General features: G+C 51.2%; 2 protein-coding genes across 2 annotated transcripts in view; one reads left to right on the top strand and one right to left on the bottom strand.

Annotated features, from left to right (window-relative positions):
* The window catches only part of SRRM2 (serine/arginine repetitive matrix 2), a 14,684-nt gene extending 2,666 nt beyond the window's left edge, over positions 1-12,018 (top strand). Inside the window, exons 6-12 of the mRNA XM_023747602.1 lie at positions 143-236; positions 894-1,089; positions 2,280-8,902; positions 9,655-9,942; positions 11,017-11,130; positions 11,257-11,373; positions 11,468-12,018. Coding sequence (XP_023603370.1) covers positions 143-236; positions 894-1,089; positions 2,280-8,902; positions 9,655-9,942; positions 11,017-11,130; positions 11,257-11,373; positions 11,468-11,477 — 7,442 coding nt within the window. The 3' untranslated portion in view covers positions 11,478-12,018. The remainder of the gene's footprint in view (positions 1-142; positions 237-893; positions 1,090-2,279; positions 8,903-9,654; positions 9,943-11,016; positions 11,131-11,256; positions 11,374-11,467) is intronic.
* Positions 12,019-12,505: 487 nt separating this feature from the next.
* ELOB (elongin B) overlaps positions 12,506-13,449 on the bottom strand; it is a 12,191-nt gene continuing 11,247 nt past the window's right edge. Inside the window, 1 exon segment of the mRNA XM_023747601.1 lies at positions 12,506-12,686. Within this exon segment, the coding sequence (XP_023603369.1) occupies positions 12,574-12,686 (113 nt within the window). The 3' untranslated portion in view covers positions 12,506-12,573.

The raw sequence follows: 13,449 nt of genomic DNA, 5'->3' as shown, positions 1-13,449 counted from the left end.
GAATATATATATATATATATATATATATATATATATATATATATTTTTTTTTTTTTTTTTTAAAAAAAGGGTTGAGGGATGAATGAGGGGAAACCAGTACAGGTGTGACAGTACCTGAGTTATGGGTGGTGGTCTTCCTTCAGGTCTCGAAGTACAACACCAGCCCCCAAGAGCCGCCGGGCCCACCATTCAACTTCTGCTGACTCTGCCTCCTCTTCTGATACTTCCCGCAGTCGGTAAGGGGTGGTCCAGGAGGAAGGGAGGGAGAGGGACTTGTGGGTTAATTAATTTAATATTTATTGAGCGCCCACGGTGTGCTAGGCGCTGCACAGACCATTCGGAAGACACGGTCCCTGCCCTGTAGGAGCTGACAGGCTAAAGCAACAGGATGGACAGACATATACATTTCCCCTTCTCTTTTTTTTTTTTTTTTTTGGTTTATTTTTGTTTTGTTTATTTTGTTATTTTTTTGTTTTGTTCTGATGTATATGGACTGCCAGAATAGGGGGGGTTGGTGGTTTGTTCGTGGTGTCTGGGGGAGGAAGGAATCCTTGCCCTGGCTTCCTTAATCGGGGAAGGCTTCCTGAAGGAGGTGGGCTCAGAGGTGAGTTGTGAATGAAGTGGGTAGGGAATGGCTGGGTGGAGGGTTTTGGGAGGTTTGTGGGAGGTGAACAAAGGGGTAGAGGGAGAACATTTTTTGAGAAGAGAAGGACCAACAAAGTGAATTGGACTTGAACTTCAGTGAGTGATTTGAATCTTATGAATAAGAGAAGGTTTACTTGGAAGAGGGTTGTATACAGTCAGGAAAGGTGGATGGGAGCTGGGGAGGGGGTTTTCTGTACTCCCTTGAACTGATTTTCTTTCTCTCCCCAATCCTCAATTACCTCCCTCAGGTCTCGAAGTGCTGCAACAAAAACCCATACAACTGCCTTGACAGGGCAAAGTCTTTCCCCTGCTTCAGGGCGTAGAGGGGAGGGAGATGCACCTTCCAGAGAACCAGGTACCAACAACACAGGGCATCCAAGCAGCCCAGAACCCTCTACAAAACAGCCTAGTAGCCCTTATGAAGACAAAGACAAGAAGGAGGAGGTATGTTCATGAGTTAATGAATGTTTGTGGGGTTATAGGGATATGGACTTAGGTGTTTGCATGAAGAAAAGTAAGAACTTATTGAGATAAATGAATTTGGGGTTGTTTTTTAAAATATGTTTTTTAATTTAGAGAAAGGGAGGGAGAGAGAGAGAAAGAAACATAATGAAAGAGAGACATCAATTGGCTGCCTCTCCTGCATGCCCTCTTTTGGGGATTGAGCCTGTAACCCAGGCATGTGCCCTGACCAGGACCTCTTGGTTCATAGGTATAAGTTCAACCATTATGCCACACTGGCTGGGTGAATTCACTTGGTTTTTCTTTTTCCCCTGTATTTCTGTCTTGTTATCAGATTTTCTTTTATATTTGCAAATCCTTTAGAATTGTGGTTTTCAAACTTCACTTAATATAGTTTTTGCATTATCATCCTGTTTATGTATATAGAATTCGAAAGTTTCTTCATACTTGGTATTACTACTTAGATTCCTCTAGTATTTTCTCTCATTAAATGCTGGTTGTGGCTAACTAAAATGTTTGAACCCACTACTGGGTTGCTACCTGCAATCTGAAAACACTATTCTGGAGTGTTTATTTTTCAGTACCTGTGCTTTTATACTTGCTATTCTAATGCAAACCTTAATGTTTTCTTGCTTCAACTATTATATTTTAATTGCTGTTTTGCTAAATTCTTAGCTCTCCTATCCATTTTCCATGTTCTCTGTCTTTTCCTGTGCTCCATCCCAGTGTTTTTTATTTATATAAGTCCTCAAATCTTTGCCTTTTTTCTTTTACTTAATAGTTATTTTTTAAGGATAAAGTCAGAGTCCACCACTTTAGTGAACTGCTTTATCTTTCCACTTAAAAATACTTTTTTTCTATGTTTACAACATTTTATAATGGCTCTTTTCTGTAAAATGTACTGTGTTGTTTGCATCCTGTCTCTATATTATATGACCCTTGAGGTCACAGACTGTCCATATCTTCATGTTTTCCCCCAATGTTTTTTATGTTAAATGGCCTCTTGTTATTGAATAAATGTGATGGCTTGTCATGGGAAAAAGGACCAGTTTGGTATAATGGGGCATGCAGAAAAATTCCTTTGGAAAGGGTGTTGGAATCTTATGGGTGATAAAAAGTTTTAGTGCTTACATATCCCTATTCCTGCTTTTTTTTCCCCCTCCCACCCTTAGAAATCTACAGTTCGACCTAGCCCCTCTCCGGAAAGGAGCAGCACAGGCCCAGAACCATCTGCTCCCACTCTGCTCCTTGCTGAGCAACATGGCAGCTCCCCACAACCCCTTGCAAAAACCCCCATAAGTCAGGAGCCAGTGAACCCCCCATCTGAGGCTTCCCCAACCCGGGGTCGATTACCACCTAAGTCTCCTGAGAAACCTCCCCAATCATCTTCAGAGAGCTCCCCACCATCCCCTCAACCTACCAAAGTTTCTCGGCATGCCAGCTCTTCCCCTGAAAGTCCTAAACCCACACCAGCTCCAGGGTCCCACCGAGAGATTTCTTCTTCTCCCGCATCGAAGAGTCGCTCACATGGCAGAGGAAAGCGGGATAAGTCACATTCTCCCACTCCTCGTAGGATGGGGAGGTCCCCTAGCCCTACCACCACGAAGAGGGGGCGATCGCGGTCTCGAACCCCTACTAAGCGAGGTCATTCTCGATCCCGGTCCCCTCAGTGGCATAGGTCCCGGTCTGTACAGAGGTGGGGGCGATCTAGAAGTCCCCAGCGACGTGGCCGATCTAGGTCTCCTCAGCGACCAGGCTGGTCCAGGAGCAGAAATACCCAGAGAAGAGGCAGATCTAGATCAGCAAGGCGAGGAAGGTCACACTCCAGATCCCCAGCTGCTAGGGGCAGATCTCGTTCTAGAACACCAGCCAGACGCGGCAGATCTCGCTCTAGAACACCCACGAGGCGTAGATCACGATCCAGAACACCAAACAGGCGTAGATCTCGGTCTAGAACACCAGCCAGGAGGGGCAGATCTCGGTCTAGAACACCGGCTAGGCGCAGATCTAGGACCCGTTCAGTACGACGGAGGTCTCGTAGCAGATCACCAGCTAGGAGAAGCGGCAGGTCTCGCTCTAGAACCCCAGCCAGGCGTGGCAGGTCTTCCTCTAGGACCCCAGCCAGGCGTGCCAGGTCTCGCTCTAGAACCTCAGCCAGGCGAGGAAAATCTCGGTCTAGGACACCAGCAAGACGAGGGAGATCTAGGTCTAGAACTCCAGCAAGACGAAGATCCCGTAGTAGAAGTCTAGTTAGACGGGGAAGATCTCATTCTAGAACACCACAAAGGAGAGGCAGGTCTGGCTCATCATCAGAGCGGAAGAATAAATCCAGAACATCCCAGAGAAGGAGCAGGTCCAACTCAAGCCCAGAAATGAAAAAATTCCATGTTTCTTCAAGGCGGAGCAGGTCTCTCTCCTCTCCACGATCCAAAGCAAAATCTCGCTTGTCTTTGAGACGAAGCCTTTCTGGATCCTCTCCGTGTCCTAAACAAAAGTCTCAGACACCTCCTAGGCGTAGCCGCTCTGGATCATCCCAATCTAAAGCTAAATCTCAAACACCACCACCAAGACGAAGTCGCTCTGGTTCTTCACCTAATCAGAAATCTAAAACACCATCAAAACGAAGTCATTCTGGTTCATCTCAACCTGAAGGGAAATCTGGAACACCACCAAGGCAAGGATCTGTAACAAGTCCTCAGGCAAATGAACAGTCTGCAACACCACAAAGACAGAGCTGTTCTGAAACATCACCTGACCCTGAGGTGAAGTCTAGGACCCCTTTGAGACAAAGCTGCTCTGTGTCCTCGCCTTCTGCAGTGAAATCGAGCACATCTCCAAGACAGAGCCGGTCTGGGTCGTCATCTCCACAACCCAAAGTAAAGGCAGTAAAATCACCAATCCAGAGCCGTTCTGGTTCATCTTCTCCAAGTCCTGGTAGGGTGACATCTAATACACCACCAAGGCAAGACAGATCAGAGTCTCCTCGCTCCAAGGTGGAATCTATATTGTTACAAAGACACAGCCATTCTAGGTCCTCCTCACCAGATACCAAAGTGAAACCTGGAACACCACCAAGACAAAGTCACTCAGGGTCTACTTCGCCAAGCCCCAAAGTACAGCCTCAAACTTCACCAGGCCACAATCTTTCTGGATCAAAGTCACCAGGTTCCCAAGAGATGTCTAAAGATTCATCAGCACAAAGTTGTTCTGGGTCTTTCTCAGTCTGTTCAGGACTAAAGTCTAGCACACTACCAGGAGAGAGCTATTTTGGCACTTCATCTCTGCAGCAGGAAGGACAATCTCTCACTTCACTAGATTCTAGATCTGACACTTCAAGTCCAGAAAGGAGACAGAATCACTATGACACTCTATCTCTGAAGAGCAAATCTCAAACACCTCCTAAGGGTGGTCAATCCAGGCCCTCTTCTCCTGTCACTGAGCCTGCACCCAGATCTCCAACAACACAAGATAGAAGCAAATTGTCAGTGAGTCCTCGGCTGAAATCTGGAATGTCTCCTGAACAGAACAGATCCCAATCTGACTCTTCCCCATATCCTGCAGTGGACTGTAAATCTCTTCTGGGGCAGAGTAGATTGGAGCCTTCTCCTGAATCAAAACAAACAGACTTACTCCTTCAGGAAGATATTACTGCATCATCTATACTAAGTGACAAATTGAGTCCTCCTCCAGTACAGAATAGACCTGAGTCCTCACCAGTACTCAAAGATACACCTAGAACCTCTTCAAAGGAAAGAGGTGGTGTTGGGTCATCTCCAGATACAAAAGACCAAAGTAGTCCATCAGCTAAACCAAGCCAAGATGAGGAATTAATGGAGGTAGCTGACAAATCTGAAGTGTCCCATGTTTCTCCAGAACTCAAAGAAATGGCTGGAAGTAACTTTGAATCATCTGAAAAAGAAGAAAGGACTGCTGTGTCTTTGACTCTTGACCAAAGCCAGTTGTTGCAGGCTTCTTTGGAAGCAGAACTCCCTGCAGTGGCGTCAACTTGGAGTGGGCCACATTATTCTCCAGAACATAAAGAACTGTCTAACACCCCTCCCAGGGAGAATAACTATGAGTCACCTTTAGAATTTAGAAACTCAGGCCCTGTTGCAGAAATAAATACTGGATTTTCTGCTGAGGTTAAAGGTTTGAATGAACCTCTTCCTAGTCAGTTGGAGACAGATCCATCTCTAGACATGAAAGAACAATTGAGGTCCTCCAGACGCAGCAGTTCTGAGTTATCCCCGGATGCAGTGGGAAAAGCAGGAATGTCCTCAAATCAGACTCTCTCTTCGCCAGTACTTGATGCTATACCTAGAACACCCTCAAGGGAAAGAAGTAGTTCTGCATCTTCTCCTGAACTGAAAGATGATTTACCCAGAACCCCCTCAAGGAGAAGCAGGTCTGGGTCTTCCCCAGGACTTAGAGATGGTTCTGGGACTCCCTCAAGGCACAGCTTATCTGGATCCTCTCCTGGAATGAAAGACATACCCAGAACACCATCCAGGGGGAGAAGTGAATGTGATTCTTCTCCAGAATCAAAAGCTTTGCCTCAGACTCCTAGGCCAAGGAGTCGTTCTCCATCATCCCCAGAACTCAAGTGTATTACCCCCCAGAGAGAAAGAAGTGGGTCAGAGTCATCAGTTGAACAAAAGACTTTGGGTAGGTCTCCTCTTGGGCAGAGAAGTCGATCTGGATCTTCTCAAGAACTTGATGAGAAACCCAGTGCATCCACTCAGGAAAGAAGTGATTCAGACTCTTCTCCAGATGCTAAAGTTAAAACACGAATGTCACTTAGACAAAGGAGTCGTTCTGGATCATCTCCAGAGGTTGATGGCAAATCCCGACCTTCTCCTCAGCTCAGTAGGTCTGGCTCATCCCCTGAAGTTAAAGATAAGCCAAGAGCAGCATCGAGGGCACAGAGTGGTTCTGATTCCTCTCCTGAACCCAAGGCTCCTGCCCCTCGGGCCCTTCCTAGACGAAGCAGATCAGGTTCATCGAGCAAAGGTAGAGGTCCTTCTCCTGAAGGAAGCAGCAGTTCTGAGTCTTCTCCAGAACATCCTCCCAAATCCAGAATGGCTAGAAGAAGCTCTAGGTCATCACCACAGCCCAAAACTAAGTCTCGCACCCCACCTCGTCGTCACAGCTCTAGATCATCGGAGAGGGCTAGGAAGACCAGACTCTCCCGTAGAAGCCGTTCTGCATCTTCCTCACCAGAGACACGTTCTAGAACTCCCCCACGACGCCGACGAAGTCCTTCAGTGTCCTCCCCAGAGCCAGCTGAAAAGTCAAGATCTTCACGCCGGCGGCGTTCAGCTTCATCCCCCCGCACTAAGACAACTTCAAGGAGAGGTCGTTCTCCTTCACCAAAGCCTCGTGGGCTCCAGAGGTCCCGTTCCCGGTCAAGGAGGGAGAAAACCAGAACAACCCGACGTCGAGATAGGTCTGGATCTTCTCAGTCAACCTCTCGAAGAAGACAGCGGAGCCGTTCAAGGTCTCGGGTTACTCGTAGGCGTAGAGGAGGCTCTGGTTACCACTCAAGGTCTCCTGCCCGGCAAGAGAGTTCACGAACCTCCTCTCGACGTCGAAGAGGGCGCTCTCGGACACCTCCAACCAGTCGGAAGCGTTCCCGCTCACGCACATCACCAGCCCCATGGAAGCGTTCCAGGTCTCCCACTCATCGGCGATCCAGGTCCAGAACACCCCTGGTCAGCCGACGTAGGTCCAGGTCACGTACTACACCAGTCAGTCGGAGAAGATCAAGATCTAGGACATCAGTGACTCGAAGAAGATCTCGCTCAAGAGCATCCCCAGTGAGTCGAAGGCGATCCAGGTCCAGAACGCCACCAGTAACCCGCCGGCGTTCAAGATCCAGAACACCAGCTCGCCGGCGTTCCCGTTCTAGAACACCACCAGTGACTCGCAGAAGATCTAGATCTAGGACTCCACCAGTAATGAGGAGGCGATCTCGAAGCAGAACCTCTCCTATCACTCGCAGAAGATCCAGATCTAGAACATCACCAGTCACCCGCAGGAGATCTCGATCTCGCACCAGTCCAATAACTCGAAGGAGGTCCCGCTCTCGAACCTCTCCAGTGACACGCCGCAGATCTAGGTCTCGAACACCTCCAGCTATTCGGCGTCGCTCTAGGTCTCGAACCCCACTTTTGCCACGCAAACGCTCTCGAAGTCGTTCATCGCTTGTCCGCCGCCGTTCTAGATCTCGTACTCCACGAATGACTCGGGGCAAACGGTCCTTAACAAGATCTCCTCCAGCCATCCGTAGACGATCCGTATCTGGAAGTAGTTCCGATCGTTCACGTTCTGCTACTCCTCCTGCAACAAGGAATCATTCTGGTTCTCGGACACCTCCAGTGGCACTCAATAGCTCCAGAATGAGTTGCTTCAGTCGTCCTAGCATGTCACCAACTCCTCTTGACCGCTGTAGATCTCCTGGAATGCTTGAACCCCTTGGCAGCTCTAGAACACCCATGTCTGTTCTGCAGCAAGCTGGTGGCTCCATGATGGATGGTCCAGGTCCCCGAATTCCTGATCACCCTAGAACATCTGTGCCAGAAAATCATGCTCAGTCTAGAATTGCACTTGCACTGACAGCCATCAGTCTTGGCACTGCTCGGCCACCTCCATCCATGTCTGCTGCAGGCCTTGCTGCAAGAATGTCCCAGGTTCCTGCTCCAGTGCCTCTCATGAGTCTCAGAACAGCCCCAGCTGCCAGCCTTGCCAGTAGGATTCCTGCAGCCTCTGCAGCAGCCATGAACCTGGCCAGTGCCAGGACACCTGCCATACCAACAGCCGTGAACCTGGCTGACTCGAGAACACCAGCTGCAGCAGCAGCCATGAACTTGACCAGCCCCAGAACAGCAGTCACACCATCTGCTGTGAACCTCGCTGACCCGCGCACCCCTACAGCTCCAGCTGTGAACCTACCAGGAGCCAGAACCCCAGCGGCATTGGCAGCATTGAGTCTCTCAGGCTCTGGCACACCCCCAAACGCTGCAAACTATCCATCCAGCTCCAGAACACCCCAGGCACCAACCCCTGCAAACCTGGTGGGTCCTAGATCTACACATGCCACAGCTCCTGTGAATATTGCCAGCTCAAGAACCCCGCCATCCTTGGCCCCTGCAAGCCTCACCAGTGCTAGAATGGCTCCAGCGTTGTCTGGTGCAAACCTCACCAGCCCCAGGGTGCCCCTCTCTGCCTATGAGCGCATTAGTGGCAGAACCTCACCACCGCTCCTTGACCGAGCCAGGTCTAGAACCCCACCGGGAGGCCCAGGCTCCAGAACCCCACCAGCTGCCCCAAGCCAGTCTAGAATGACCTCTGAGCGGGTTCCCTCTCCGGTTTCTAGAATGGTTCAGGCTCCTCCCTCACAGTCTGTTCTCCCTCCAGCTCAGGATCGGCCTAGGTCCCCTGTGCCATCTGCTCTTTCTGACCAATCCCGATCTTTGCTTGCCCCAACGACCACTGTAGCAGGATCTCAGTCCCTCTCTTCTGGGTCAGTGGCAAAGACCACATCCTCTGCTGGTGACCACAATGGCATGCTCTCTGTCCCTGCCCCTGGGGGGTCCCACCCTGAGGGGGGGGAACCACCTGCCTCTACGGGGGCCCTGCAGCCAGCAAAGGAGCGGCGGAGTTCCTCCTCCTCCTCCTCATCTAGTTCCTCCTCGTCATCGTCATCATCATCCTCCTCCTCCTCCTCCTCTGGCTCCAGTTCTAGTGACTCGGAGGGCTCTAGCCTTCCCCTTCAACCCGAGGTGGCACTGAAGAGGTAAGGGGACTTGGCTTTTAGAACTTTTCCAAGGGGAAGGTTTTGTAAAGGATGGGTCGGGATGGGGAAGGGAACGCCCTATCCAGAGGGTTCTTGGCTTGTTTAGGTGGTATGGGGACCTGACCATTAAGCTGGGAATAGAGAGAATGTGGGGTGGGGGTGTTGGAGGGTGGAATGGGACAGAAAAATCTCCAAAGGTTAATTCTCTAGAGGATAATGATAAGTTTTCCATCTCTACAGAGGACAGAACTAGAGGAAATGGACTTAATTTTACAGCAGGAGGGATGGCAGTTAGACCTCAAGAGGAACTCCCTGGGCTGGAAGGATCTTCAGAGGTCATCCCATCCCTCTTCCTGCCTCCAGGCAGGACAGCTCCTCCCCCAGCCAGCGCACACACACACAGGAGCCTACCCAAGCTGGCTCTCCAAGGAAGGAGACCACCCAGCTTTGCACCCACACCTGAGCCCAGGGGCTGTATTCCTTCATCAGGGACATTCTTGAGGTTTAACCTTGATCCCTTGTGCTGCGGACCCCCAGCCTATTGCTTATGTTAGCAGAGGTTGGGTCAGCTTGGGGCCACTGCTCTCCAGAGAATATGCTCACTGGGTCACTGGCTCTCTGGCTTTGGCTGGGAGAGTTCCCAGGACCTTTCTCAAGCCCCCCTCCCCCACTGCCCTTCCTCCCGGTCTTGGAAGGTAGGGTTGGGGTTGGGGCAGCTTGTCTCTCCTTGTGACATTATACTCTTCCTACAGGGTCCCTACTCCTCCCCCAGCCCCAAAAGAGACTGAACGAGAGGGACGACCTCAGGAACCAACCCCAGCCAAGAGGAAGAGGCGTGATAGCAGCTCCAGTTCCAGCTCTTCCTCCTCCTCTTCCTCATCTTCCTCCTCTTCCTCTTCCTCCTCCTCTTCCTCCTCCTCTTCTTCCTCCTCCTCCTCCTCCTCTTCGTCTTCTACATCCTCTCCTTCCCCTGCTAAGCCTGACCCTCAGGCCTTGCCCAAACCTGCAAGTCCCAAGAAGCCACCCCCTGGCGAGCGGAGGTGAGTGCTACCTTGCTTGAGATGGTAGGGGTGGGATGTGACCCTGGAAGTGTGAGATCCCTGCTGGGTGTCTCATAGGGACTCTGGTGTCTGGTTGTATGGGAGGAGTCAGAATCTCTTCTCCCCACATAACTCTTGTGCCTTGTTCTGACAAGGGCTGCGCCATCCAAGTGGGTGCCCCAGCCAAAATTGGGGAGTCCTAGGTTCCTTCTCTTGCCCCTGACATGCAGCCTGGTCCCTGGTCCCAGGGATTCTAGCTTTTAAGTCTCCCCATTGCTATTGCCAGGGCTCTGGTCTGGCCACCGTCATCTTCTCCTGACTCTGTCCACAGCCTCTTCCCTGTCTCCCTGCCTCCACGCCATTCTCTTCCACATGTAGCCAGAGGGATCTTTCTAAAACGCACATGTGGTTGACTTCCCTCCACTACACAAATCCTTCTGGGACGCCCTGTGGTTGCAGGATAAAGCCCCATCTCTGCGGGAATAGCGTGTGAGGCTCTCCACCAACTGGCCTTGCCTGCCCTGTGTTCTCCTCTCCTGCCCGCCCCCACACATGCCCTCTGCTCCAGCCACTCCCAGCGCCTTGCAGTCTAAGGAGAACCCCATGCCTTTGGACATGCTGTTCCTTCTGCCTGGAATTCCCTTGTCCGCCTGGTGAACTCCTCGTTCTGCAAGACTCCGCTCAAACAGCACCTTCGAGAAGACTACCCTGCCCCTTCCCTTCATCTCCCTCCCCTGAGTCCCCAGATCTACCTATATCAGTCCCTGTGGGGCTGCTTCCCACACATGAGGCTGAGCGTGCCTCTTGGCCTTCCTTCATCACCAGACTGAGCCCCTCCAAGGGCAGGCACTGTCTTTACCTTTGTGTCCCCCACCGTCCCATCCCCATGCCCTGCCCACTGGGGCACTCGGTGGATGGTATACGGGCGGATGGGTGAGTGAGCAGACGAAGGTGGGTCTGAGGCTGGCCCTGTGTGGTATGAGGTTTGGTGGTCAAGACCTGGGGGGCGGTCCTGAGTGCTGGCTGGTGGGTTTGGAAGAATGTGGCACTATGGGGACCTTCTCTGCTCTTTAGGTCCCGCAGCCCCCGGAAGCCAATAGACTCCCTCCGGGACTCGCGGTCCCTTAGCTATTCACCTGCCGAGCGCCAACACCCCTCGCCCCAGCCCTCACCACAGGACCAACAGAGGTAGGGCCACTAGTGTGTTCTTGCCAGTAGCCAGCCCAATTTGGTCAACATCTGCAAAAAAAAGTTTTCAGGCTTAAAGATGCAAGAGATTGGGGTGTGTATGTGATCTGATGTCGTGTGTTGCAGGAGCAGCAGCAGTGAGCATGGTTCCCGGAGAGGTCAGCGTGGGGACAGCCGCTCCCCAGGCCACAAGCGCAGGAGGGAGACACCTAGCCCCCGCCCAGTGCGGCACCGCTCCTCCAGGTGTGTTTCATTGTGCTCCAGGACTGAGCCTTTTTTTTCTGAGAGCTCTGACTGCCTGAGACCTCTGCATTAATGGCATTCTTCTCTGTTGCAGGTCTCCATGAGTGTTTTTTGGGGGGAATCCCACCACACCCCAAGTTCTGGAGCCACAGGGAGTGCCCCCTTTCTCCCCAACAGCTGTGTGTGTGTGGGGGTGCTTGTCCCCTCCGAACCCTGGCAGCATTTTGAGGGGGTTCCCTTCTTTCTCTACCCCCCTTTTTTTTCTTGGTTCCTGTGAAACGTTAATCTGTGAGTTTTTCTGGTTCACATGTTTTGGGGGGTTGGGGGTGGGTGGAAGAATGGGAGTTGCTGGAGGAGGAAATAGAGTTCAGGATTCCTTCAGTCTTGAGTCAAAAAGGGCCTGGGTGGCACTGTCCCCCCTTTACTCCTGAGTTCAGGGAAGAGGGGGAGGTGATGATTTGGGACTTGGGAACTTGTATGTTATGGAAAGGGGCAGGAGTTAAAATTAGTTGGCCCTTACTGCCCCCCAGTGAGATTGTGGCCCCTTCCCCCCAACTTTTCTTCACATTTCTTAAAGGCATTTTGGTTTTTTAAAATCTGTACAGCAAGAGCAACTTTTTCTGTCAAATAAAAATGAGAAATGCAGGAATTGGGTCTACAGACTGTTTATTAGAGGGTGGAGAAGGGCAGGGAGAAGAGCTGCCCCTTCTAGTGACTACAGGGTTCCACATAGACCGCTCTGAAGCCACACACTGGTTCTGGCTTACACTTTGGCTTCTGGTCTCTGAGCAGGAAAGAGGTACCTGCCTGGAAGCCAGTGTGCAGAGGTGGAGGGGGAAGCAGCAAAGGGGACTATTGATTGGGAACGAACAAAGCCTCAAACCTTTTGCCCCTAGGCAGGAGCAGGCTGAAAAAAACTAGCCTGGGGCCCTGGGTTTCTCCCAGTTCTCTCCCCATGGCCTTTCAGGGACAGGCTGGGCTGGGGATGGATTGATGAGCACAGAGAACCTGTGGTCCAGCAGGCCAGCCTGGCAAGCAAGAGAGGCTGGAGAGGAGTCTCGCAAGGAGTGAGCCCATCCTGGTGAGGATGATGCCTTGAATCAGGAGAGGGTGCGCATAAAGAGGCAGCAACCAGGCAGACACCCAAATCTTTTATTGGGGGGGGGATGGGGCACTGGGGAGGAGCGGGCCCAGGCCCAATCACTGCACGGCTTGTTCATTGGCACTGCTTCCTGAGTCCTGTGGCTTCATCACGTCGGGCAGCTCTGGAGGGCTGGAGAAGGGCTCAATGCGCAGAGCTTCAAATGCATCATCTGGAGAAGAAAATAGGGGGAGCTGGAGGAAATACCCACCTCTAACTTCTGGGACCTCCAAGCAAACCCTCACCCCCCAAAGTGAGTCTCCTCCACAACCCTGACCTACCTACATCCAACTGCCTAGATTCGGTGGCCATATTGGAATGTCTCCCACCTCTACAGGACTAACTGACCCTGTTCTCCCTGAGCCTGGCCATCCTGGGGCCCATTTCCTTACCTTCTCCCCCCATCTCCTTGTTTCCTTTACATCCCTTCTCTACCAAGCAGTGATTTAAAAAATCAAACCAGCCCTAGCTGGTTTGGCTCAGTGAAGAGAGCGTCAGCCCACGGACTGAAGGGCCCCAGGCTCAAATTTGTTCAAGGGCATATACCTTAGTTGCAGGCTCAATCCCCAGCCCTGGTCAGGGTATGTGCGGGAGGCAACCAATCAATGTGTCTCCCCCTCTCTCTTCCATTGTCTCTAAAAATCAATGAAAAAATATCCTCTGGAGAGGATAAAAAAGAAAATCAAACCAGACTATTTCATTCCTCCTTAAAATCTTCCAATAGCTTGTAACATACTCTGAATAAAATGTCAAGTTCTTGCCATCATGTTTCTCCAATCACTCATACTGTGTTATTCCAAGTTCCCATATCAAACTCTTTCTGCCTCAGAGCTTTTGCACTTATTGGCCCAAGCCTGCCATTCCATGACATTCAAACCAAACCACCTCAGAGAAGCCTTCCCCAGCCATCCCACATGAACCACCACTCTGCATCC

The sequence above is a fragment of the Myotis lucifugus genome, unplaced genomic scaffold, assembly GCF_000147115.1.
Source record: "Myotis lucifugus unplaced genomic scaffold, Myoluc2.0 scaffold_925, whole genome shotgun sequence".
NCBI classification, from domain to species: domain Eukaryota; kingdom Metazoa; phylum Chordata; class Mammalia; order Chiroptera; family Vespertilionidae; genus Myotis; species Myotis lucifugus.
Note: the sequence above shows the minus strand (reverse complement) of the source record. Positions and strands in the feature narration are given on the sequence as shown.